Genomic DNA, 27,275 nt, shown 5'->3' on the forward strand with positions numbered 1-27,275 from the left:
CATGTGGCAATGAATATCTGAACCAGTTCTCTGTCATAAACATTCAACTCTGCGTCCCTTGGACTGAAGGGAGCAGAGATGAGGGCCGTACTAGAGGGAATGACTAGGGTGTGAGTAATGGTTTTATTGGGGACAAGTGCAGCAGAGGCGGAGGTGAGGCTGTGATTGAGCATCGGATTACATAGGATACACGGCACAGAAACAGGCCATTCGGCCCAACCAGTCCATGCCTGTGTTTATGTTCCTCTCGAGCCTTCTCCCGTCTTTCCTCATCTAAATCTATCAGAGTAACCCTCTATTCCTTTCTCCCTCATATGCTAATCTATCCTCCCCTTCAATGCATCTATACTATTCGCTTCAACCACTCCCTGTGATAGCGAGTTCCACATTCTCACCACTCTTTGGGTAAAGAAGTTTCTTCTGAATTCCCTATTCGATTTCTTGGTGACTCTTATATTGATGGCCTCTAGTTATGCTCTTCCCCACAAGTGGAAACATTCTCTCCATTCCATCAAAAAGTTTCATAATTTTAAAGACCTCTATTAGGTCACCCTTCAGCCTTTTTTCAAGCTGAATCTTAACCTCATTTACCTGCCTTGGTCCTGTATCCCTTAGTACCCTTACCTAACAAAAATCTATCAATCTCAGCTTTGTAATTTTCAATTGATCCGCAGCATCAACAGCTTTTTGGGGGAGAGAGTTCCAGATTGCTACTACCCTTTCTGTGATGAAGTGCTTCCTGACATCAGCCCCGAATGGCCTAGCTCTAACTTTAAGGTTATGCCCCCTTGCTGTGGACTCGCCTACCAGAGGAAACAGGTCCTCATATTTGGAGGATGGGAGGGGGAATTCGCAAGGGGTAATTTTGGGAGTCTGTGCTCCCTGCCTGGAGTCTCAGTACATGGGAGCGGGGTCGGAGACAGGACTGATTGTACAACCTACGCTCATGCCCAGTGAGACTGCACACCAGGAGCAGTGTCTGGTCATGTGAACTGGTAATACCTGGAGTGGGAGGGGCTTGGGCTGCTAAATGACATCGTTCCTGGCGGCTGTTGTGATTGGCTTGTGGCTCCTTTGTGATGTCACCTGGAGACAGGTTTACGCCCCTGGTTACACCCATCAGTGGGATGTCATAGAAACATAGAGATAGGAACAGGAGTAGGCCCTTCGAGCCTGCTCCGCCATTCAATGAGATCATGGCTGATCTTCGTCTGAGATCATAGCTGATCTTACCAGTTCAGTACCCCGTCCCCGCCTTTTCTCCGTAACCCTTAATCCCCTTAGCCTTCAGAAATATATCCAATTCTCTCTTGAAAATATTTATTGAATTAGCCTTCACAGCCCTCTGTGGCAGGGAATTCCACAGGCTCACCACTCTTTGAGTGAAGAAATTCTTCCTCATCTCTGTTTTAAATGATTTGCCCGCTATTTTTAGACTGTGGCCCCTGGTTCTGTGCTCCCCGGCCATTGGAAACATTCTCTCTGAATTCAGCCTGTCCAGGCCTGCCATCATTTTATATGTTTCGATGAGATCCCCTCTCAATCTTCTAAACTCCAGTGAGTACAAGCCCAAACTATTTAATCTCTCTTCGTAGGTCATTCCCGCCATTCCAGGTATCAGCCTGGTGAATCGCCGTTGCACTCTTTCCATGGCAAGAACATCCTTCCGCAGATGGGGCGACCAAAACTGTACACAATACTCCAGATGCGGTCTCACCAGCACCTTGTACAGCTGTAGTAAGGTATCCCTATTCCTATACTCGAACCCCCTTGATATGAAGGCCAACATACCATTTGCCTTCTTGATCGCCTGTTGCACCTGCATGCTCTCCTTCAGTGACTGGTGCACAAGAACACCCAGGTCCCTCTGCACTTCCCCATCTCCCAATCTATTGCCATTTAGATAATAATCTACCCTCCTGTTTTTACCCCCAAAGTGGATAACCTCGCATTTATCCACATTATAGTGCATCTGCCACGTATCTGCCCATTCCCCCAACCTGTCCAAATCGCACTGTAGCCTCCTGACATCCTCATCAGAGCCCACCCCTCCTCCTAGTTTAGTGTCGTCAGCGAATTTGGAAATATTGCATCCAATTCCCTGATCCAGATCATTTATATATATTGTGAACAGCTGGGGTCCCAGGACAGATCCTTGCGGCACCCCGCTGGTCACTGCCTGCCACTCCGAAAACGAGCCGTTTATTCCAACTCTCTGTTTTCTATCCGCCAGCCAGTTCTCTATCCACGTTAATACTTTGCCCCCAATCCCATGAGCCTTAATTTTGCATGATAATCTTTTGTGTGGAACCTTATCGAAGGCTTTCTGGAAGTCAAGGTACACCACATCCACTGGCTCTCCCCCATCTATTTTACCAGTTACTTCCTCAAAAAATTCCAGCAGATTAGTCAAACACGATTTACCCTTTGTAAATCCATGTTGACTCTGTCCGATCCTTTCCCCATTTGTCAAGTGCTCCGCTATTTTATCCTTAATAATGGACTCTAGCATTTTGCCCACAACCGATGTAAGGCTTACTGGTCTATAATTCCCTGCTTTCTCTCTACCCCCCTTTTTAAATATTGGGGTAACATTAGCTACCCTCCAATCCACGGGTACTGTTCCCGAGTCAATGGAGTTCCGGAAGATGATCCTTAGAGCATCTGCTATCTCCAGGGCCACCTCCTTAAGTACCCTAGGATGTAGTTTATCAGGCCCCGGGGATTTGTCGGCCTTCAGTCCCCTCAACTTACCCAACACCATATCCCTAGAGATACTAATTTCTGTCAGCTCCTCCCTCTCATTAGTCCCTATGTTTGCCGATATTCCTGGGAGGTTATTTGTGTCCTCCTTTGTGAATACAGAACCAAAGTATGAGTTTAATTGGTCTGCCATTTCCTTATTCTCCATTATATATTCTCCCGAATCGGACTGCAAGGGACCGACTTGGGATTTTACCAGTCTTTTCCTCCTGATATACCGATAAAAGCTTTTGCAGTCTGTCTTTATGTTTGCTGCAAGTTTACTTTCGTATTCTATTTTCCCCTTCCTGATTAATCCCTTTGTCCTCTTTTGCTGTATCCTGTACTGCCCCCAATCTTCCGGTCTGGTGCTTTTTTTTGCCAGTTGATATGCCCTTTTTTTTGATTTTATGCTGTCCCTAATTTCCCTCGTTATCCACGGTTGAGTCACCTTTTTAGGTTTATTTTTATGCCAAACCGGTATAAACATGTTCTGGAATTCTTCCATTCTATCTTTGAATGCTTGCCATTGTCTCTCCACTGTCAATCCCCCCAGAAACACCACCCAATCAATCTTACCCAATTCCCGTCTCATACCCTCGTAATTCCCTTTATTTAAGTTCTGGACCTTAGTCTCTGATTCAATTTCCTCACTCTCCATCTCGACTGAGAGCTCGATCATATTATGATCGCTCTGACCCAAGGGGCCTCGTACAAGAAGATTGCTGATAAGTCCCTTCTCATTGCACAATACCCAGTCTAAAATGGCCTGATCTCGAGTCGGCTCCTCGACATATTGGTCCAGATAACCGTCCCGAAAACATTCCAGGAATTCCTCCTCCTCAGAATTTTTACTAATTTGGGTAGTCCAATCAATATGTAAATTAAAGTCACCCATGATGACAGCTGTGCTCTTATCGCACGCTTCTCTAATTTCCCTTTTTATGCCTTCCCTCACCTCCATATTACTATTTGGAGGCCTATATATCACACCCACTAACGTTTTCCTCCCCTTGCTATTTCTCATTTCTACCCATACAGATTCCGTTTCATCCGAGTTAATATCCTTCCTTTCCATTGCATTAATCCCCTCCTTTACCAGCAATGCTACCCCACCTCCCCTACCTTTTTGCCGATCCTTCCTAAATATTGTATATCCCTGGATGTTAAGTTCCCAGCCTTGCCCACCCTGCAGCCACGTTTCTGTAATCCCAATCAAATCATACTTGTTTACCTCTATTTCCACAACTAATTCATCCACCTTGTTCCTAATGCTTCTAGCATTAAGATACAAAGCCTTCAGGCTTGCTTTTTTCACACTCTCATTATGAATTAGTTTGGCCCTTTGTGTTTCTCTCCTTTGCTTATTGCTTCTCACCTTTCTACCATCTATTTCTGACTTCATATGACTTCCCTCTTTTCCACTACCTAGGTTCCCATCCCCCTGCCAAATTAGTTTAAATCCTCCCGAACCGCCCTAGAAAATATTACCCCGAGGACATCGGCTCCCTCACAGTTCAGGTGTAGACCGTCCCCTTGGTACAGGTCACTCCTCCCCAAGAACTGGTTCCAATGCCTCAAGAATTTAAATCCCTCTCCCTTGCACCACTGCTCAAGCCACGTATTTAGCTTATCTATCTTACTCTCTCTAAACTTATTAGCTCGTGGCACTGGTAGCAATCCAGAGATTACTACCTTTGAGGTCCTACTTTTCAATTTAGCTCCTAACTCCCTAAATTCAGCTTGTAGGACCTCCTCCCTCTTTTTACCTACATCGTTGGTACCTACATGTACCACGACAACTGGCTGATCCCCCTCCCCCTTCAGAATGCTCTGCACCCGCTCCGAGACATCCTTGACCCGTGCACCAGGGAGGCAACATACCATCTTGGAGTCTCGGTCTCGGCCACAGAAACTCCTATCTATCCCCCTTACAATTGAATCCCCTATCACTATAGCCCTATCCCTCTTTTTCCCGCCCTTCTGTGCAGCAGAGCCAGTCATGGTGCCCTGAACCTGGCTGCTGGTGCCTTCCCCTGATAAGTCATCTCCCCCAACAGTACCCAAAACGGTAAACCTGTTTTGGAGGGAGATGACCGCAGGTGACTCCTGCACTACCTTCCTGCCTTTACCCTGCCTTTTGGTCACCCATTTACTGTCTGAGCTAGCCTTTACCTGCGGTGTGACCAACTCACTGAATGTGCTATCCACAACATCCTCAGCATCGCGTATGCTCCAGAGTGAGTCCATTCGCAGCTCCAGCGCCACCATGCGGTCCGCTAGGAGCTGCAGCTGGACACACTTCCTGCACACATAGTTGTCAGGGACAGTGTCCCTGATTTCCCACATGGCACAGGAGGAGCATGACACGGGTCCGAGCTGCCCTTCCATGACTTAACCCTTACAATACCTTTTTATTTACTACGATTTAGCTTAATTATTGAATTCTACTTCGAATAAGTTTGTGAAAGTACTCACCAACCAGTCACCTACCTGTTTTCTGGTGTTGTATTTTCACTGCCGCCTCCTGTCCTGGAACCTTTTCCACCTAGGTTAGGCTCCACCTATATAAGAGTTACTGGCCTCCTGCTCTCCCGACTGCACCAGCTGCTCCCTGGTGACGTCACACACTGATTACTATTTACCCCTCTCCTCTGCTGTTGATTTGGTACGCCTCGCAGCTGCCGCCGGTTTTTAAGCCGGCCTCCTCCTCGCTGCTCTCTGCTGCTCCGAGTGGTCGGGCCTCGCAACTGCCGCCGGTTTTTTAAGCCGGCCTCCTCCTCGCTGCTCTCTGCAGGCCTCGGTGCTCGCGCCGGTTTTTATACCGGGCTCCTCCTCGCCTCACTGCTCCCTGGAACTGGTCGGGCCTCGGTGCTCGCGCCGGTTTTTATACCGGGCTCCTCCTCGCCTCACTGCTCCCTGGAACTGGTCGGGCCTCGGTGCTCGCGCCGGTTTTTATACCGGGCTCCTCCTCGCCTCACTGCTCCCTGGAACTGGTCGGGCCTCGGTGCTCGCGCCGGTTTTTATACCGGGCTCCTCCTCGCCTCACTGCTCCCTGGAACTGGTCGGGCCTCGGTGCTCGCGCCGGTTTTTATACCGGGCTCCTCCTCGCCTCACTGCTCCCTGGAACTGGTCGGGCCTCGGTGCTCGCGCCGGTTTTTATACCGGGCTCCTCCTCGCCTCACTGCTCCCTGGAACTGGTCGGGCCTCGGTGCTCGCGCCGGTTTTTATACCGGGCTCCTCCTCGCCTCACTGCTCCCTGGAACTGGTCGGGCCTCGGTGCTCGCGCCGGTTTTTATACCGGGCTCCTCCTCGCCTCACTGCTCCCTGGAACTGGTCGGGCCTCGGTGCTCGCGCCGGTTTTTATACCGGGCTCCTCCTCGCCTCACTGCTCCCTGGAACTGGTCGGGCCTCGGTGCTCGCGCCGGTTTTTATACCGGGCTCCTCCTCGCCTCACTGCTCCCTGGAACTGGTCGGGCCTCGGTGCTCGCGCCGGTTTTTATACCGGGCTCCTCCTCGCCTCACTGCTCCCTGGAACTGGTCGGGCCTCGGTGCTCGCGCCGGTTTTTATACCGGGCTCCTCCTCGCCTCACTGCTCCCTGGAACTGGTCGGGCCTCGGTGCTCGCGCTGGTTTTTATACCGGGCTCCTCCTCCTTGCCTCACTGCTCCCTGTGGGAGGAGCTGGAGTGGGCAGTAGATATGGAGAGTGAGTTTAGTATCTATAAATAGGGGAAGGAAAGAGAAGAACAATTTAATAGTAAAATAAGTAATTCAGCCAAATGTCATTAATTGCAAATATATTGAACTAATCATAGTCACAAAAACAGTCCCACTGTATTCCAGTTACAGATTCTAGAATTAATATTAATCATTTTTATATTACCAGTTTCTTGGAGTGAGCAATATCTCAGGAAGGTGGAGAGAGAGGAGTCGAATCATCACCAGACTAACTGGGACGGGAGAAATATCACTGGGTTCACAGAGCAGATCTGGTGCGACCAGGACCTCCAGTGCCAGAGACGGGATAAAACAGGAAGCTTCAACAATGATTGGAAAGGTGAGGAACTCAACTGAGAATCTGTCAAGGTGAAAGTCTAACCAGCTACTTGGAGCTGTTCAACATCTGCATTCCCGTTCTGCCTTTGATGCGGGAAGTTGACCGGAGCTCAACTCGTATATAAACCTTGCCCAGACCTCACCGGGGAATGCTGGACACCTCCGTGTAGAGGGATTTTTATTCAGTATTCATCCCATGCTGTACCTGAGCTGGTGTGCTTCATTGGGTAGTGTAAAGGGAGCTGTGCGCTGCATTCTGTATGTGAGTTGGCTGTGCTAGGTGAACCAATTGAGAGAGAGCTTTATTCTGTAACTAAACCATGCTGCCTGGGAATGTTTGATAGTGCAGGGTAGAGGGAGCTTCAACCCATTATTGCCCATGATGTCCCCTCCAATTATTGCTCCGATGGTCCCTGAACCTGATGATACCACTGATTATTGCTGCTGACACCCCTTCCTATTACAGGGAGTAGACAGGTTTCAGAACAGAGAGGATTGTAATATCCCTGCCGTATCCCAAAACCATTGCCTGAAGCTGCCACTCACCACCAAATCAGGAGGGCGACACACTGCCTGATATAAAGAGAAGGGAGACTTTGAGGTGTATAAAGCAAGAGGTGGACATGGGAGCCATTGAATAGTGGGTCCTCACAGTTTGGGGATGGGAAGGAGAATTTATAAGGGGTAATTTTTGGAGTCTGTGCTCCCTGCAGCACCAGCGGACCCACACCACAGAGAAGCCATTCGAAGGCACGGTGTGTGGGAAGCCGTTTAGCCAGCCGTGTCACTTTACAGCACACCAGCGAACTCACACCGGGGAGAAACGATTCAGACGCACAGTGTGTGCGAAGCAGTTTAATTCATCCTGCTGTTTGTTGCGACATCAACAAACCACCCTGGGGAGACCACTTGAGTTGTACTGTGTGTGAAATGTAATTTAATACAACTGGTTAGCTGCCATACCAGTGAATTAACACCAGGGGGAAACTGTTGAATGGACTGGATTCACAACTGTTCCTGTTTCACTGAGATTCACAGAGTGAAACCAACTATAAACACTAAGGTTTCAGTAATTTGATGTTTAGAATGGCCTCTTTTGCTGCAGTAACTGTGTCAATGAAGTTGATTAGATCACTGCTCACAATCTCAAGGCACAATATCGCACTTTCTGCCTTTCACTTTCTGTGAAGTACAGATTAAGTGTCGGCTAAAAACATTGTATTTCCACAAGGGAGAGGGTAATTATAGGAACAGGAGGAGGCCACTTAGCCCCTCGAGCTGTTCCACCATTCAGTGAGATCCTGGCTGATCTGTGACCTAACTCCATATACCCACCTTTGCCCATATCCCTTAATACATTTAGTTAACAAAACTATGTCAGTCTCAGATTTAAATTTAACAATTGATCTAGAATTAATAGCCGTTTGGGGAAGAGAGTTCCAACCTTCTGCCACCCTTTGTGTGGAAGTATTTCCTAACTTCGCTCCTGAAAGACCTCCCCAAGCAGTGGAAATGGTTTCTCTCTCTCTCCCCGATCAGCAACGCTCCCTCAGTCCCGACAGCCTGGGACCGGTTTCTTCAGTGATAAATTTTGCACATGTGCGAAACTGAGACTGAGCCGTGCACCCAATAAATGAGGTGTAACATTGCCTCTCGCTTCCCCTTAATATCTTGAAAACTTCGATCAAATCACCCCTGAACCTTCTAAATTCTAGGAAATACAACCCAAGATTGTGTAATCTCTCCTTGTAATGTAAGCCTTGGAGTCCGGGAATCATTGTGGTAAATTTGCGCTGCACTCCCTCCAAGGCCAATATATCCTTCCTAAGGTGTGGTGCCCAGAACTGCTCACAGAGCCCCAGGTGTGATCTAACCAGGGCTCTGTATAGCTGCAGCATAACTTCTACCCTAATAAGAAACTCAAAGAAATTCTAGTACATCGGGAGGCCACCCGGCCCATTGTACCCTTCTAGCTCAGTAACTGGGTCCCTTTCACTCCAATCCCGTGTTCCTCTTTTTCAAATATCGATATTACAAGTTTGGGTCTGCTATTCGATATTCTCTCGAGTACAGCGGTGCTGATCTCTCCTGTAAGCGGTCGGCGCCTTACGTTTAGGACTGTGCCCGATGTCTAATTATACAATAGTGTAGCCCCCAAGTGTAACATTAACACCCCCTTGTGGTCTGAACCAGATATCTGAGTCTTTTGTAGATGCCTCTCCAATCTTTCCACAGGGGTGCCACAAAAACTCTTGGGAAAATGCAAATCGATAAACTGCATTGTTTCACAGTGAGTGAACATACAGAGCAACAGTTCCAATGGGACTCCCTTCAATCAGTACAACGTGCCCACGTATTAACATCGAATAACCAACATGCTGTGCTGCCCTACAGCAGTGGGTGTCTTGCTTGAGTTAAACCAAATTTCTTAATTCCTAACCTTCTGAGTCTCAGTAAGAGCCCTCATAGTTCACAGAATCATAGAATGTTTGTCCAGGGGTTAGTTCGAGAGCAGGAAGCTCACAGCAGGTCCATCAGCATCGATGGAGAGATCAGAAAAAATAATGTTTTTGGAGTTCCTGAAATGGCAGCTTTTCCGTTCTCTCCACCCCACCGATGCTCAGTGACCTGTTGTGTTTCCAGCATTTTCTGTTTCTTGTTTGAAGCTTCTAAATCAAGGCTGCTGCTGGGCCTCTCTCCATCCCGCCCCATTTGGAAACCAGCTTCATGTAAAGCTCCACAGGAAGGGCCATTCCAACACGGCATGGTGGGAATGTTTCTACGGAGTCCCAAAGTTGAGATCATGGGGATTTTAACTCGGGTGCGGGATGGTGTTGTGTTATCCGAATTTCGTGTTTCCCACACAAATCTAAATGGATGTGGGAGATTGATGCAATTTTAACTGAATTGGCCAATTGATTTCCAACGTGTGGGAAGCCTTTGCAAATGGGTTTTTCATGACTGCAAGTCCCCTCCGATGACGTCATCATTGCTGCTGCATTTAAGGTCCACAGCAAGCCTTGCTTCTTCTGCAGACTGCCAAGCTTCTTGACTGTGCAGTGTGAGGGAGCTGCAGCAAATATGACAAGCGGGAGGGCCAGATCAGCTCCTCGCTTTGACGAGGTGGCACTGCAGGCATTAGTGGATGGGGCTAGGGCCAACAGGGAGGTGCTCTTCCCTTCATCAGGGAGGAAGAGGCCTCCCACTCAGACCAAGGCAGTGTGGATGCAGGTGGCTGAGGAGGTCAACTACTTGGGAGTCACCTGCAGAACCTGGATACAGTGCAGGAAAAGATTTCATGACCTTCAGCGCACTGGAAAAGTGAGTATGAATTTCCCATCACCCTCAATCTGATCCAAATTGCCTTTCCTCACCAGCACTCAGCTTTAGCAATCTCTTCCTCCATATCCCACTTGACAGTGACATCCATGCACCCTTACCCATTCCCTCTCTCTCTATGTTCACATTCACATAACTATTCGACCATGCAGCCCTCACACTCCCTATCGCTCTGATGCTTTGAACACAACTGACAACACACAGGGAGGGCCCTTGGTCTTTCAACCTCACTCCATCGTTGTCTCCTTCTAAGTATCTATGCTATGCAATCTCTACACTCACTCCTTCATTCTCACTCAACCTCCACTTGTCTCCCTCATTGCAGGAAAGGAGAGCTCACAACAGAAGAGAGCGCGCCAGGGCAGGAGGAGGGACAGCCCCAATAGCCCACCTGACCCCCTGGGAGGAGGTCGTCCTGGAAATTATGGGAATAAAGGATGAATCGCTCATGGGAGACGGACAGACGGGTGTAACACAGCAAGCTGGTGACAGAAAAGTTTCCCATCTCACTCTTTGACATTGCATGAGTCGCTGATAATGATTGTGAAGCTCTAACAGATGGACTTATGAGCATCTGCAAAAAGCTATGTGCATGTAGCCTTTGCATCACATCTCTGACTCCTTCCTTTACTCCCCCACAGGACCATCACAAGCATCCATCCCCCCTAGCCAAGAAGAAGAGGCTGAGCAGCCAGACTCCTCAGAGGAAGTTGCAACCACTGAGGGCGCAGCGTCAGCAGAATTCAGCGCACCCAGCACCAGCGCAGACACTCACACCTCGGTGGGACTTTCGGGACAGTGAGTAGTGTTGTCACCTGGTGTATCACAGCTCACAAGTGAGCATCAGCAGATTGTGGAGACAGGGACAGCAGTGGAGAGTCCTAGTCGGAGGGCGCAGGACTCTGCCAGCTCGGCTCAGCAGCATGTCGACCCTCTGCCTCTGGGTCCATCCATAAGATCAGAGGTGATGGAACTCCAGGCACAGATGCAGGAGTCCCTGGCAGGTTTTGTCTCTAGGGTCGCTGCGAGTGTGGAGCGAATGGAGGAGTCCATAGCGAACATGAGCAGAGCCTTTGTGGAGTCATTGGCGCATGAACGCATCACCATGGAAACGATGGCTACCTCCGTGTAAACGATTACTACCTCCGTGATCAGGCTGGCTACCGTAGAGGAGAGGATGGCTACGGCCATGGAGGGGCTTAGTCACCAGGGTATGGAAAACATTGTTCATTGTTCAGAATAGAATGACATCTCTTGAGGAGCGATGGGCATCTATTGAACAGAGAAACCATACCTCCATGGAAGTCCTTCTGAGTAGGACTGCCGTGGCAGATACGGGTCCCCATGGCCCCCCTGATGTGCAGCAAGGTGCTCTCCAGCCACTTGCAGGCGCTAAGGGGGCCCTGACCCATGAGAGGGAGGTTGGTGGCAGACCTCAAGGAAGTGGGGGCTCCTCTCCAAGTGCTCACACTTCCATGCCACTGCAGAGCCCTCGGTCAGAGCCCCACCGGAGTCCACACCCAAGTGAGATAGACATCTCAACCCCTGCACAGCCGCAGGAGCAGCAGACTGTTGACGAGCCCTCACAGGCTTGCAACCCCAGAGGACGCCCGCCAAAGGTGTCGAGACAGGAGCAGCAGGAAAGTGAGCAAGTGGCCGCCACATCTGCTGAAGCCACGGGAGGCACCACGTAGGAACACGCGTGAAAATTCTGCACAAATAGTCACAAGGGTAGTCACTTAGGTGCAATTTTGTGTTTACTGTAAAAATGCCATCACGTCGTTATTGTACATAAAAATTCTGATGGCAAATGTTGCAGTTGTGGCGTCTGTCATTTCGCTATTGGGACTTCCACATTGAGGCCTTAGGAATACTTGTAATTGTCAGTATGGTGGTCAGAGTGCTAGGAATCCTCTGGTTCTTGGCCATTGTCAAAGCTCTGGTAAGAAGCTGCGAGGCAAAAGTGTTTGATTGACTAGGCTAAGCAAATCTGGCCAGGATGAGTGCGTTCCTTGCATCCCGGGCAGCAATGTTCTCGCGTAATGCTGCCGCTGGTTGATGGGCCTCTGCAGGATGTTCGTTTTCGCACACCTCCTCCTCCTCCTCATCTGAGGGGGATACGTGAGGAGCCACTTGGCCCTCAGGAATCTGCAAGCCACGACGCTGTGCCATGTTGTGAAGTGCACAGCAAACCACGACGATTCTGGAGACCCTGGCTGCTGAGTACTGCAGGGCTCCACCTGAACTATCCAGGCATCTGAAGTGCGTCTTCAGCAAACCAATGGTTTGCTCGATTATGGATCTGGTGGAAATGTGGCTGGAGTTGTAACGCTCCTCAGCTTCGTTGGCTGGCCTCCTCAACAGCATCATTAGCCATGTCCTCAGGGGATAGCCCTTGTCTCCAAGTAGCTATCCGTTAAGTTGGTCTGGTGGACTGAATAGCGGAGGCACACTAGACTGGCGCAGTATGAAGGAGTCATGGCAACTGCCAGGGTACATGGCACAAACATGCAAAATTTCCTCCTTGTGGTCACACTGAACGTTGAGGGAGTGGAAGCCCTTGCGGTTGACAAAAATACCTGGATTGCGATGGGGTGCCCTAAGGGCCACATGTGTGCAGTCAACGACGCCCTGCACCCTTGGAAAGCCTGCCAGATTAGCTAATCCAACCGCACGCACCGTGACACTTGCTCGATCCTTGGTGAAATGGATGTGATTGTGCGCGAGGGCAAAGAGGGCATCGGTTACCTGCGTGATGCAAGTATGTGCGGCCGCCTGGGAGATGCCGCTGATGTCTGCTGCTGATCCCTGGAATGAGCCTGAGGCAAAAAAGTTGAGTGCGGTGGTGACTTTGGCCACTAGTAATGCTTGTCCACCTGGTCCTCTGGGCAGCAGGTCTTGCTGCAGCATTGCACAGATGTCACTACCTCTCGCGAAAGTCGGAGCCGCCTTTGGCACTGCTGCTCAGACATGTTGAGGTAGCTGACCCTGCGTCTGTACACCCTGTTTGGGGGGTATCCCCTGCGCCGACGGGCTTCCAGGCGCTGGCCCCTTCTGGCCTGTGCAGCTTCAGGTGGGTGAGCAGCAGCCTGGCGCTCCTGCTGCTGCTGCTGTTGCTGCTGCTGCTGTTGTTCCTGGTTCTGCTGCTGCCGCGGCTGGTGCTCGAGCTCCTCTAATGCCCAGATGGGAAGGAAATAAATGGCTCCCATGCTTCTGGTATATGCCTCCGTTGAGGAAGCGCTGAGTGAAGGTGGCGAGAGGGGTATCCCAGGAGGTCTCACTGGAGATGGGTGTGAGGCTCCAACCTTCCACAGGTGTGGTTAAGCCTTCTAAAAGTTGCCCCAGACCTGAGAGCACTGAGTCCTGCCACCTGCATATCATGGCTGATCAAATCTCCTCTTTAATGGTTGACCTGCAGTTGATAGTCAGCAATCCAATAGTGCTCCCGCCAGGTTTCACATTCGTGTTTCCCACCAGGCGTGTTTCACGTGGGAGAAGGGTTACAATCGCAAGGGCCTTTTAAAATAGGATTATAGAGGCCATTTAGTGCTTGTTAAGGGCCTTAATGACCAGTCCCACCTGTTGGAGGCGGGACGGAGTCGGGACCATCACACACACCTGAGTTAAAATTGCTCAGAGTCGGGAACCAGGCGGGGGTGGTGGGGGGGGGGGCCCAGTACGCCAGTTTTTGTGATTTTAACCCCCCCACACGCCTCCAATCCCGCCTCCACGGCTCAATGAAAATCGAGCCCCATGACTCTGGTCTTGTTGCCAATGTCTGACTTTAATGCACATTCTGTAAATGCCTATTGCCTTCCTTTTAAAATCTACGTGCATTCATTCTTTTGGAATCCTGTACTTAAAACACAACTCTTCCAAATCCTATCTGTGGAAAAATTATCAAAAAGTGTTAAACTGGGAGCTCGGAACAGGCCATTCGGCCCCTTGTGCCTGTTCCACCATTCTGTGAGACCATGGTTGATCTGTACCTCAACTCCATTTACCCCCCTTTTCACCATCTCCCTTGCTATCCTCACCCAGAAAAATCTGTCAATCTCAGTCTTGGAAATTTCAATTGACCCTGAGCATCCACAGCCTTTTGGGGAGAGAGTTCCAGATTTCCACAACCCTTTGTGTGAAAAAGTGCTTCCTGATTTCGCTCCCAGCTGTAATTTTAAGATTTTGCTCCTTGTTTTGGTTTCTCTGTATCTACCCGAGCGAATCCTATTATCATTTTTAACAATTTTGGTTAGATCCCCACTCAAGCTTCTAAACTCAAGTGAATACAAACTGAGTTTCTGTAACCTGTCCCCATAATTGAACCCTTTAAATTCTGGTGAATCTGTGCTGCCCCCCTCCAAAGCCCAGCGATCCTTCCTGAGGTGCAGTGCCCAGAATCCATCCTATTCCCCCATCAGTGCTTTTATAATCTCTGCCCCAACAATCACCCCTTGCAAAGCATTCCGTGTCTTTGGAGAAGCTGGGATTGTTATCATTGGAGCAGAGAAGGTTAAGGGGAGATTTGATAGAAGTGTTCAAAATGATGAGGGGTTTCGATAGTCAATAAGGAGAAACTGTTTCCACTGACAGGAGGGTCAGTAACCAGAGCGCTCAGATTTCAGATAATTGGCAAAAGAACCAGGGGAGAGATGAGAAGATATTTTTTTACACAGAGAATTGTTATGATCTGGAATGCACTGCCTGAAAGGTTGGTGGAAGAAGATTCAATCATAACTTTCAAAAGGGATTTGGATACATACTTGAAAAGGATAAAATTTCAGGGGGGTGGGACTAATTGGAGAGCTCTTTCAAAGAGCCAACACTGACACGATGGGCCGAATGGCCTCCTTCAGTGCTCCATGATCTCAATGAAAGTTTTCTCCAACTTTCCCGTCTTTGTTCCCCTGCCAAACCTGAGCCGATGCACTTCTATTACAGTCTCACCGACCAATGTAACAATCCCGTGCCACCAACCCCCACAGAACTGTATAAATCGCTGAAGATCCCCAGTAAGAAAAGCCCCAATTCTTTCAGCCATTCTTTATACAGTGTTCAGCTTGGATTCACAATCTTCATCTAGCCCTGTCTGTCCTGATCGCTCTCTAAGACACATCATAGTTGTTCATTATTGCCTCTGGTTGAATAGATGCCCAGTTTTGACTGATCAGATCACTGCCAGCTGGTGACTGAGCCATGGTTTGTTCAGTGTCTTTACCAGAACTTGATGTTATCGGCAGTAATACCCTGGGCTCTGGAGCAGCTCATTTCCTGATTGGTACATCAGGGGTTGTTTCCACTGAAGCTGAGATTTAATAGAGTTTTTTAAATTAATAATTAGCCCAGGGAAAGCCCATCTCTCCCACAACTGGGAGATGATCTTTCAGACGTGACACTTCCATCCTCTAGAGAGAGAGACAGAAAACAGGCCCAGATGAGAGAGAGACACACAGGCACAGATGCTTCTTCTCCCTGGAGAGAAGAGGAACAGACAGAAAGGTATATTTATTGTGATATTTAAAGGAATCATATTTCACCCCTCTGAAATCAGACTGGGTTCAGAAGCTGAGAATATTCAGACCGGTTAGAAGGTGGAGAAAGTTGTAGAGAGGTTTAAACATTCTTTGAAAGCTCAAAGGTGATTTAACGCCGAATTTGGAAGCCTTATGGTAGAGTTGAGCTAATCAGAAGCAAAAGAGTGCAGCAGTGAAATAGAACCGAGAATTCGAGCACTGACCAGGATAGCTAAAGCTAGAAACTGACTGAAGTAAGATGGCAATGACCGTGGATGATGACCTGCTACAGGTCTCCCAGAGGAAGGTGGAACTGCCCAATGTCACAGCAGCCACCCTCCGACATATCTTGTGCTGATATCCCGAAAGGACAGTCATACCACTAGAAGCTGAGCAGTGATTCATTGAATATGGACAGTAAATGTAGCCTTGCCCAGTCTGAGTTACTGTTACAGTGCTGAGATATTGTGAACATTACTGTTCACCCTCCAGTGCTTTAGGTTCTCTGATCACTTTGCTCTGACTGCAAAGTCCAACTGAACGTTATGATGGGATTAATTGTGTTTTGCAGCTGTTAAACAGGTTAGTGCTGGTTAATGCCCCTGTCTGGTTTATATTAAGATGACGGATAAACTGGGAGTTAATTTACATCCAGTGTTGTCCCACTGTTGATTGATCCGTTTAGGTTAACTAGCCTAAATTTTTCTCTTTGAACTATTTATCCATTTTGTTTTTAAAAGCAAATTCACGCTGTCCATAGGCCTCAGCATCATGGAGCACCCACACTGTCCATAGGCCTCGGCACCATGCTGCACCCACACTGTCCATAGGCCTCAGCACCATGCTGCACCCTCACTGTCCATAGGCCTCAGCACCATGCTGCACCCACACTGTCCATAGGCCTCAGCACCATGCTGCGCCCACACTGTCCACAGACCTCAGCGCCATGCTGCACCCACACCTCTTGCAATATGTCTACAGTATCACTCACTTGTTCATACATTCGTATGTATTTGCTCAATATCACCATGGAGACCACTTAAAGTCTCTTTTTCTAAACATTATTTGTATATATAGATTTTCATTGTGTGATATCTTCATTAAAAGCAGAAGTAGGATCCTGTCTATCGCCCCCCTCAATCCTTCTGATACTTCAACATAGACAGTATAGGCTGGGTGTGCATTCCTTTATGTTTTTCTTAATGTTTCCAACATTCACAATCGAGTGGACTTGATAAATCACGTCCTTCTTGGGATCAAACAGTGGGAGTAACACTAACATTTCAATTCTGAATGGATAGATGTGGGATCATTTTCAGGTGGGCGAGGCGGGGTTTCTTGCTTATGTCGAGTTTCAAAAGGGATCCGCCCCATTTTTAGCTGATTTGTCGGTTGTGTTCCAATATAACTGGTACAACTTGTCCAAAATCATAAAGGATAGGTTGTAGGAATCAACGGATTCCTATCTAAATCACTGAGGTCGAGGCAGTTCAGTAAATTAACCGAATTTAATTAAACTGGTGAACAAAACAAAAACATGCAGGAGCAACAGCAAACAGGTCTACACAGTAACTAGTTCCACGAGGTCTGAACCCAGAACCTCCCACCTCTGACGTCATCACGTTTCCCGCCACTCGGGGCACCACGTGACCAACGTGATGACGTCATCGCGTTGTTTCAGGGTTTTTACAGAAAGCTTGTTTACACTCAGCAAACGGACATAGGTGCTGTAACATTGCTTTAAAGACAGTTATTCATTTGTACAGGAGTTCATTGGTGGTTTTACCACAAGGTGATGGAGTTTTATATTTTATATCCGTATCCTTTCCATCCAGATTATGCCATTGGCAATACTAGACTTGGATGGTTATATTATTTATTAGATCGACAGGGATGAATCCCTGTATTGTTTGTTCTAATGATCTGCTCAAGATGTTTACTATCTGTTGTTGATTCACTAGGTGTACACGGTCAAGAGGCAATCAATTGCTCACATCTATTTGTTTCTCAGTTCTAACTATCAGGAAAAGATGAACAAGCTGGGCCTTTTTTTTCTTCAAAAGATAAGGTTGAGGGGTGACCTAATAGAGGGGTTTAAAATTCTGAAAGATTTTGATAGATTACACAGACAAAGAGGGTTTTCACTTGTGGGGAAGAGCAAAACTAGAGGCCATCAATATAAGATAGTTAACAAGAAATCAAATAGGAAGTTCAGAAGAAACTTCTTTACCCAGAGAGTGGTGAGAATATGGAACTTGCTACTGCGAGGAGTAGTTGAGGGGAACAGTATAGACACATTTAAGGGGAAGCTAGATAAGTATATGAGGGAGAAGGGAATAGAGGGTTCTGCTGATAGTCAGATGAGGAAGGATGGGACGAGGCTCGAGTGGAGCATGGCCTGGTTGGGCCGAATGGCCTGTTTCTGTGCTGTATATTCTATGTACCTGTAATTCTGTTCTGGCCAGAGTTTTTAAGTGCATAATAGTCTCGATTTCTTCCAGAGCCCATCCTATGATGTCCTGTGCCACCATCAACTGTCCGTATAGCCTCTCTGGGTATATTTTTAAATTTGTTTTCCTGAATTTCCAAATCCTTAACTGATGCGGTATTCCAACCAGTTGCTGTACCGAATCCTCCCATTCCTAACTTGTCTCTGTAGTGTCCGAGGATCAATAATACTCAGACTGCAGGAGAACAATAAAACAGGTATTTACTGAACAGGGAGTAATTCAAGACTGAAATACAGAAGCCTGCTATGGCTTTATATACAGGGGTGGTCACTGCCAGTACTGCAGTATAGAATCAGTTCTTCTCTTAAAGGCACATACACAACAATTCCTCCCCTTTTAGATAAACAGCACATAACATTCATTTAACAACTAAATAATAACTAATTACAATTACAATTTTCTCTGTACTGTATACATCAACTGAAATAATCATTTATAAGTTCAGTCTTTGAGGAGGCTTCCTGATCCTGACTGGATAGCGCTTTTCTCGAGTATCCTGTTCTTGCGGCGGAGTTGATTCTGGCTCATTGTCATTGGTTGGTTCGTCAGCTTCCAATACCACTGCTTCTGAGGTAGACGCAATCTGTACTTCGGGTTGATTACCAGGTGCACATGCTCGTGGTATGGGTTTGGCTTGTTCCTGTAACTCTAGAATCTGGCCAGCATGGCATCTCACGATGCTCTCTCCAATGTCCACTGTGTACATTAGGGGTCCCTGCTGTGTGCATATCGTTCCTGGCTGCCATTTTTCTGTTCGGTCGTCGTGGGCCAAGACTGGTTGCCCTATCTTGAAGCTCCTGGTTGGCTTCTCATTTATGTGCTGGAATTGCTTATCCTCAACATCTCGTCTTATATTTGGTTTGAGCAAATCCAGGCGACATCTTAGCCCTCGGTTGAAGAACATTATGGCTGGAGCTTGGTTGGTGACTGCATGTGTCGCATTCCGGTAAGCAAACAAGAAATTATCCACCTTGTGTTGTAGTGGTATGTCGTCATTATGCATTGCCTTTATGGCCTTTTTAAAGGTCTGAACAAACCTCTCAGCCAATCCATTTGTGGCTGGATGATATGGGGCAGATGTGTAATGCTTCACCCCATTATTCCTCAGAAACCTCCGGAAATCCTCTGACACAAACTGTGGCCCATTGTCGGAGCAAATCTGTTCTCGCAAGCCATTCCTGGCGAAGATGGTCCGTAGGACTGCAATAGTTTTCTCCGTGGTGGTGGAGGACATTTTGAGGACCTCTGGCCATTTCGAATGGGTGTCCACAGCGATTAGCAACATTGAGTCCATAAATGGACCAGCAAAATCAATGTGTACCTGTTGCCATGGATGTAGCGGGGCCTGTGGTGGAGCGTTTTGGACCTTCTGGCATGCTGTGCATCTCTTGGTCATATCCTCGATTTCTTTATTGATTCCCGGCCACCACACAAACGCCCTGGCTAGGCTCTTCATTTTTACCCCTCCCAGATGACCCTCATGAAGCTTATTGAGCACTCTATCTCTCAACTTGGGTGGAATTACCACTCGGGATCCACACATCAAGGTCCACCGGCACACTGACAGCTGTTCTCTCCTTGGCGAGAATGCTGGCAACAGTGAGTCACCGTGTGCTGGCCATCCCTTCACCGTCAAATCATAGACCCGAGAGTGTGTCGGGTCATTTCGGGTTTCCTTCTCTATACTTGAGTTTGTAACAGGTAGACATTCGACTATGGTCGCATGGAATATCTCAACAGGGTCCACTGCAGGTGCTTCCTCTACCGTAGGCGCGACAGCCCATCAGCGTTTCCATGCTGTTTTGTACCCTTGTGCTCTATGTCGTACTGATGTGCCCCTAGAAAATGTGACCATCTTTGCAGCCGTTGCGCCGTCATCACCGGAACGCCCTTATTTGGGTTAAAAATGGAGACCAGGGGCTGATGATCAGTCAGTAGGGTGAATTTCTGCCCATGCAGATAGTGATTGAACTTCTTCACCCTCCACACCAGGCTGAGGGCCACCCTGTCAACCTGGGCGTAGTTACGCTTGGCTGAGGTTAACGAGCGCGACGCAAAGGCTATTGGCCTCTCTGAACCGTCAGGGAATTTGTGTGACAGCACCGCTCCGATGCCGTAGGGAGACGCATCACATGCTAACCGAATCGGTAGTGTTGGATTGTAGTGGGCCAATACTTTTGAAGTGATTAGGCATTTACATTTCTGAAAGGCACGCTTACGCTCATCACTCCATTTCCATGTTACTCCAGTTTGCAGTAGGGCGTTCAGTGGGTGCAGAATTGTAGATAAATTCGGCAAGAACTTATGGTAGTAGTTCACCAGCCCGAGGAACGACTTCAGTTGCGACACATTTTCCGGTGCTGGAGCCTTGACTACAGCCTCAATCTTGTCCGGCGACTTATGCAACCCTTCCTCATCAATCATGTGGCCACAATACGAGATTTGTCTCCTGAAGAACTTGCATTTGGGGCGGTTGGCTCATAGCCCATATTCCTGTAATCTCGTGAGCACCTGCTCCAGGTTGGCAAGGTGTTCACTGTCATTTTCGCCCGTAACCAGGATGTCGTCCAAATAACACTGGGTCCCCAGGATCCCTTGCAGGACTTGTTCCATCGCCCTCTGCCAAATAGCCGGGGCTGATGCTACCCCGAATACCAGTCGATTGTACTGGTAAAGGCCTTTGTGAGTGTTTATCGTGAGGTATTTCCTAGACGCTTCTTCCACCTCCATTTGTAGATACGCTTGGGCCAGATCAATCTTTGTAAAGCGTTTCCCTCCAGATAGTGAGGCGAAAATATTTTCTATTCGTGGAAGTGGATATTGTACTGTGTGTAGGACTGGGTTCACAGTTACCTTGAAGTCCCCACAGATGCGAACCTTCTTCGGTTCCCCAGGCGTGCTGCTCAATGATTTCTTCATTACAGGAACGATGGGTGTGGCCCACTCGCTCCAGTCCACCTTGGACAGCACACCCGAACGCTCCAGACTCTCCAGCTCTGCTTCAACGGATGGGCGGATCGTGTAAGGTACCGGTCTGGCCTTAAAAAATTTTGGGTTTGCGTTATCTTCGATTTTTATCGTTGCCGTTACTCCTTTGAGTCCCAAGTCCTTGTTGGAACACCTCTTTCGCGTCAGTTAGAATTTTTGACAGTCGTCCAGGTATGACGTCATCATCCTTTTTATCAGTCACAGTTAGCGCCTGAATGGAATGCCAATCCAATTGTATTTTTTGGATCCATTCATGTCCCAATAATGGTGGTCCTCCATCTGGTAGTGTATATATAGATACAGTTTCTGTGTTTCCTTGCCGTTGTATTCAACTGGCACCCTTATTTTTCCTCTGGGGTAGACTTTTTGCCCCGTGTATGTCTACAATACAGTGGACGTGTCCTTCAAGGGTATGTGTGAGAATAGCCGCTCATAGTCTCGTTGATTCATGACAGGGCTGATCCTGTGTCCAATTCCAGCTTTACTGGGGACCCTGCTATCATGAGGGTGACCCAAATGATTCGGTGATCCTCCTTTGCGATCACGTTGTGTAACTTTAGACAACTTAGTCTCCTGCTCCCGGAGTCCTTATCTCTCTCCTGATCTTCCGAACTACTGACTGTCAATTTCTTTACTTTCTTGTAGCGTTGGTTTTCTTTCCCGACCTGCAGACTCTTGCTATGTGTCCCATTTTCCCACATTGCCTGCATACTTTGTCTTTAACCCAGCAGTCCTTCTGATCATGGGTTGTTCTGCCGCAGTGATAGCACTTTTCTGCTCCATACGCCATTTCGTTAGCGCTGTATTCCTGTGGTTTCTGTTGTATTTCCGCAGCTCCCCGTGCTGCTGCTTCGTAGGATACTGCCATGCTGAAAGCCTGTTCTAGCGTCAGGTCCTTTTCCGAAAGTAGTCGTTTCTGGGTTCCTTCACTCTGGAGCCCGCAGACAAACTTATCCCGCAAGGTGTCTGCCAGTCCTTCTCCGAACTGGCAGTGCTTCGATAACTTGCGTAGTTCCGTAAGATAGTCAGCATTGCTCTCATCTTTGTGCTGGTTTCTTTTATGGAACTTGAATCTTTCTGCTATCAGCAGCGGTGTAGGGTTTAGGTGTTCCTGTAAGATATTAACAATCTCCTCAAAACTTTTCTCCATTGGTTTAGCTGGGGTAATTAAATTCCGCAATAGGCCGTACGATCTCGCGCCCATCAAATTTAATAATACCGACGCCTTCTTTCCATCGGCCACCTCATTTGCCTCGCAGTACACTTCAATTCTTTCCACATACGTGGTCCAGTCTTCTACCTCGTTGTCGAAAGCAGTGATACTGCCACTTTTCGGCATCTTGGGTGATTTAAAATGGCGCCTCCCACGCTTTTCCTTCTTCCTCAATGGAATAAAATGGCGCCTCCCGCGCTTTTCTTTCTTCCCCTTGCTGCCACGCTGCTCCTAGCGTTCTACAGGGTAATGGCGGCAACCCGCGGCTTCGGCGCGTCTCACTTTTCCTTCCCCGCGTTCTATCCTCTCCACGCTGCCCTGTTCTTGAGCACCGACCGTGCGCTGTGCGCTCCACCCTCTCTCTCTCTCTTTCCCTCCCGACGACGCTGCACGGCCCCTTTGCAGAGCTGCTTGATCGAGCCCGAGCCCGCCGCAGTCCGGAAGGGTCAGCGCACTACCTGCTACCAGCACGACTTGCTGGAACACCTCGACTGGGGAGCCAGGCCCAGCTCTCCACAGCCTCCCCTGCAACTCTCCGATGGATCCCTGGGCGGTTGCCCGCGGTTGACGCCCGCCGTTCTGACTTCGACCTCCAAGAAGCTTCTCTTCAGGGAAAAGATCCCCGTGAGGTGATGCAGTACTGCAGGTGAGTTCAAACCTGCCCGTCGCCAGTGTAGTGTCCGAGGATCAATAATACGCAGACTGCAGGAGAACAATAAAACAGGTATTTACTGAACAGGGAGTAATTCAAGACTGAAATACAGAAGTCTGCTATGGCTTTATATACAGGGTTGGTCACTGCCAGTACTGCAGTATAGAATCAGTTCTTCTCTTAAAGGCACATACACAACAGTCTCATAGGGACCTTTTCCTTCCTTTCTCACTCTCTTCCTTCTCTGGATCATTCTGTGGTTCCTTACAGTCCAGGGCATGTTTTTAATATCAGTGCAGTAGATTGGCAAACTCCCAGTCCGGGATCAAGGTTTGTTCTTGGATCCTGAATTCAAAGATTCCTTGCTTGAATTCTTGAAATTGATTGTTGCTTACTTCCTCTTGCCCAGTTCTCCTGCCACAGTACCTCTAAGTCTGAGCTTCCATTCTTACTACAGTATCTTGTCTTATGATCAAACTTTGGCAGACCGGTCCAATTGGTCTGGACTATCGGTACCCATTTTTGTAAATCAATAACCAGTGGTTATACATTCTGAATTATAATGCATAATACTCCTGGGTCAGGACTCCCCAATCAGTGGGCCAAATTTTATTTCTGATCAGTCGCTTACCACTTTAGCATTGTCCCTTTGATAAGGTTTTTGTTTGGTCCACATGGTCCCACTTGCCCTCCATTTGTCATTTGGTGTCCTTAGTTCTAACCGTTTGGACCCAGTGTCTCCATTACTGTGAACGGTGCTCTCCACTTGGGATACAGTGAGTGGGAAGGATAACCGAACCATTTTAACAGAATCTTATCACCAACTAAGTACAAATACTCCATATGTGCAAGTTCCTGGTTTCCATTTATTGTATCAACAGCCTTTCCCAATTGGTGGGCCATCTACCCATTCATTTCCCTGATGGCCTTCTTCAGATGAATGACAGACTCGGTTTGATCAACTACTCCCTTCAGAGAGTCCGACAACCCCTCGTACATGAGGAGCTCTGGGCACCTCGTACTTCGCCCTGTCATTAGGGTCTCAATCCCAGAGCACAGCAAGGACTAGATCTGCTGGCCAGCGAGGCTAATGGCAACTTAACATCCCAATCCCTGCCATTTATTGCTCCAAATTTTCTGGAAATTATTTATAAAGTGCAGTTTGCTCCTTCCACTGTCCCTGGTGACTGTGTGAATTGTGGAACTGGTGTTATGTCCAACAAATTCATGCATTGAGCCCTGACCTCTTTTGGCGAACCTCACTGAGTGGTTTATTGTCCCACCAGAGCTTTAGCAATGGGGATAGCTTGCACCCATTTCAAAACTAATCCACCACAAGTCAAATATATTTGTTTCCTATTGCGGTTGTAGTTTAAGGCTCTATCCAATCAATTTGTAATGAGCACCATGGTCCCTGTTTTAGTCGGGTCACAGGGTGGGTGGGGCTCCTTTATTTTGTAGTGATCATATTTTCACGGGTGCCTGTGAGACATTGGTGACAGCGTATTGTTCCATTCATTGCCATTTCTGGCCAACAGCCCAAGTCTCTCACCCACTGTAAGGTTTTCACTCTGCTGTTCAGCTGTTGAGACATTGTGTGCTGTGTCCAGTAATATGGCCCAACTCTCTCAACCCTCCTTCGGTATTTTGAAATGGGTTGTATGGAACGCAGCTTCTTGTTCTACGGTCAACTTATTTAAATCATAAAATGATGCAACATAGAAGGAGGCCATTCGGCCCATCGTGCCTGTGCCGGCTCTTTGGTAGAGCTATCCAATTAATCCCACTCCCCTGCTCTTTCCCCATAGCCCTGCACATTTTCCCCTTCAAGTATTTATCCAATTCTCTTTTGAAAATTACTATTGAATCTGCTGCCATCTCCCTTTCAGGCAGTGCATTCCAGATCACAACAACTCACTGTGTAAATAAACTGTCTTCTCAGCTCCCCTGTGGTTCTTTTGCCAATGATCTGAAACCTGTTTGCTCTGGTTACTGACCCTCCTGTCAGTGGAAACAGTTTCTCCTTATTTACTCTAACACCTCGATCAAATCTCTGCTTAACCTTTTCTGCTCTAAGGAGAACAACCCCAGCTTCTCCAGTCTATCCCCGTAACTGAAGTCCCTCATCCCTGGTACCATTCCAGTAAATCTCTTCTGCCCCCTCTCCTAGGCCTTGACATATTTCCTATAGTGTGGTGTATTGAACACAAGACTCCAGCTGGGGCCTAACCTTCAAAGCATCCTACATGCTCTCATCCCACGTACTCCCCGCGTGGGAGACTTCTACTGCCTCCCAAAGATACACAAAGCCAACACACCTGGATGTCCTATCGCATCAGGCAGCGGAACCCTGTGTGAGAACCCCTCTGGATATGTCGAGGGCATCCTGAAACCCATCGTACAGGGAACCCCCAGTTTCTGTCGCGACACTACAGACTTCTTACAGAAGCTCAGCACCCACGGACCAGTTGAACCAGGAACACTCCTCGCCACGATGGACGTCTCGGCACTCTACACCAGTATCCCCCACGATGACGGCATCGCTGCGACAGCCTCAGTACTCAACACCAACAACAGCCAATCTCCAGACGCCATCCTACAACTCATCCGCTTCATCCTTGACCACAATGTCTTCAACTTCGACAACCAGTTCTTTACCCAAACACACGGAACAGCCATGGGGACCAAATTCGCACCCCAATACGCAAACCTCTTCATGCACAAGTTCGAGCAAGACTTCTTCGCTGCACAGGATCTCCAACCAACGCTATACACCAGATACATCGACGACATTTTCTTCCTATGGACCCACGGCGAAGAATCACTGAAAAGACTACACGATAACATCAACAAGTTCCATCCCACCATCAAACTCACCATGGACTACTCCTCAGAATCAGTCTCATTCCTGGACACACGAATCTCCATCAAAGACGGACACCTCAGCACTTCACTCTACCGCAAGCCCACAGACAACCTCACGATGCTTCACTTCTCCAGCTTCCACCCTAACCACGTTAAAGAAGCCATCCCCTATGGACAAGCCCTGCGAATACACAGGATCTGCTCAGACGAGGAGGAACGCGATCGACACCTACAGACACTGAAAGACGCCCTTGTAAGAACGGGATATGACGCTCGACTCGTCGATCGACAGTTCCGACGGGCCACAGCGAAAAATCGCATAGACCTCCTCAGAAGACAAACACGGGACACAACCAACAGAGTACCCTTCGTCGTCCAGTACTTCCCCGGAGCGGAGAAACTACTCCATGTTCTTCGCAGCCTTCAACATGTCATCGATGACGACGAACACCTCGCTAAGGCCATCCCCACGCCTCCACTACTCGCTTTCAAACCGCCACCTAACCTCAAACAGACCATCGTTCGCAGCAAATTACCCAGCTTTCAGGAGAACAGCGACCACGACACCACACAACCCTGCCACAGCAACCTCTGCAAGACATGCCAGATCATCAACACAGACACCATCATCACACGTGAGGACACCACCCACCAGGTACATGGTACATACTCATGTGACTCGGCCAACGTTGTCTACCTCATACGTTGCAGGAAAGGATGCCCCGGAGCATGGTACATCGGCGAGACCATGCAGACACTGCGACAACGGATGAACGGACACCGCGCAACAATCACCAGGCAGGAGTGTTCCCTCCCAGTCGGGGAACACTTCAGCAGTCAAGGACATTCAGCCTCCGATCTTCGGGTAAGCATTCTCCAAGGTGGCCTTCGAGACACACGACAACGCAAAATCATCGAGCAGAAACTGATAGCCAAGTTCCGCACTCATGAGGACGGCCTCAACCGAGATCTTGGGTTCATGTCACGCTACATGTAACCCCACCTGATGCAGGGTCATCCAGACTCGAGTCGACATTGGCTTGTTCTCTCTACACAGATGCGGCCGGACCTGCTGTGATTTCCAGCCCAAAAAAATGTTTTTTGTCTGCTTTTTTGTTTTTCATACAGACCCCAGCATCTGCAATATTTGACCCCTTGTGACCCCACCTCATTGTTCTTTGATGTAATGTTTCCCTGACTGACCTGTTTGGACACCATTCACACCTTTGACTGCTGTGATTATCTCTCTGCCGAGGTGTGATAAATGGCAGTTGGAAAGGTTACCTGTAAACATCTGACATGATTCTCTGACTATATAAGCTGTGTCTTTATGCATTTCTCCACTTCACCTGATGAAGGAGCAGCGCTCCGAAAGCTTGTGATTTCAAATAAAGCTGTT

At 48.3% G+C, this 27,275-nt stretch overlaps 2 protein-coding genes across 2 annotated transcripts in view; one reads left to right on the top strand and one right to left on the bottom strand.

Moving 5' to 3' along the window:
* Positions 1–27,275, bottom strand: part of LOC147095572 (scavenger receptor cysteine-rich domain-containing protein DMBT1-like) — a 960,763-nt gene that overhangs the window by 825,038 nt on the left and 108,450 nt on the right. The window lies entirely within an intron of this gene.
* LOC147095577 (uncharacterized) lies at positions 1,160–27,264 on the top strand. The gene is made up of 3 exons (XM_085974700.1): positions 1,160–1,742; positions 6,630–6,800; positions 25,182–27,264. The coding sequence occupies exon 3, from the start codon at positions 25,506–25,508 to the stop codon at positions 26,871–26,873; it is 1,368 nt and encodes a 455-aa protein (XP_085830826.1). The 5' UTR covers positions 1,160–1,742; positions 6,630–6,800; positions 25,182–25,505; the 3' UTR covers positions 26,874–27,264.

Source organism: Somniosus microcephalus, unplaced genomic scaffold, assembly GCF_052327205.1.
Source record: "Somniosus microcephalus isolate GS21.2 unplaced genomic scaffold, FLI_Smic_1.0 unresolved_chr1, whole genome shotgun sequence".
Taxonomy (NCBI): Eukaryota; Metazoa; Chordata; class Chondrichthyes; order Squaliformes; family Somniosidae; genus Somniosus; species Somniosus microcephalus.

Excerpts from the sequence above, each read along its gene's own strand:
- LOC147095577 (XM_085974700.1), top strand. The coding sequence starts at position 25,506 with ATGGACGTCTCGGCACTCTACACCAGTATCCCCCACGATGACGGCATC.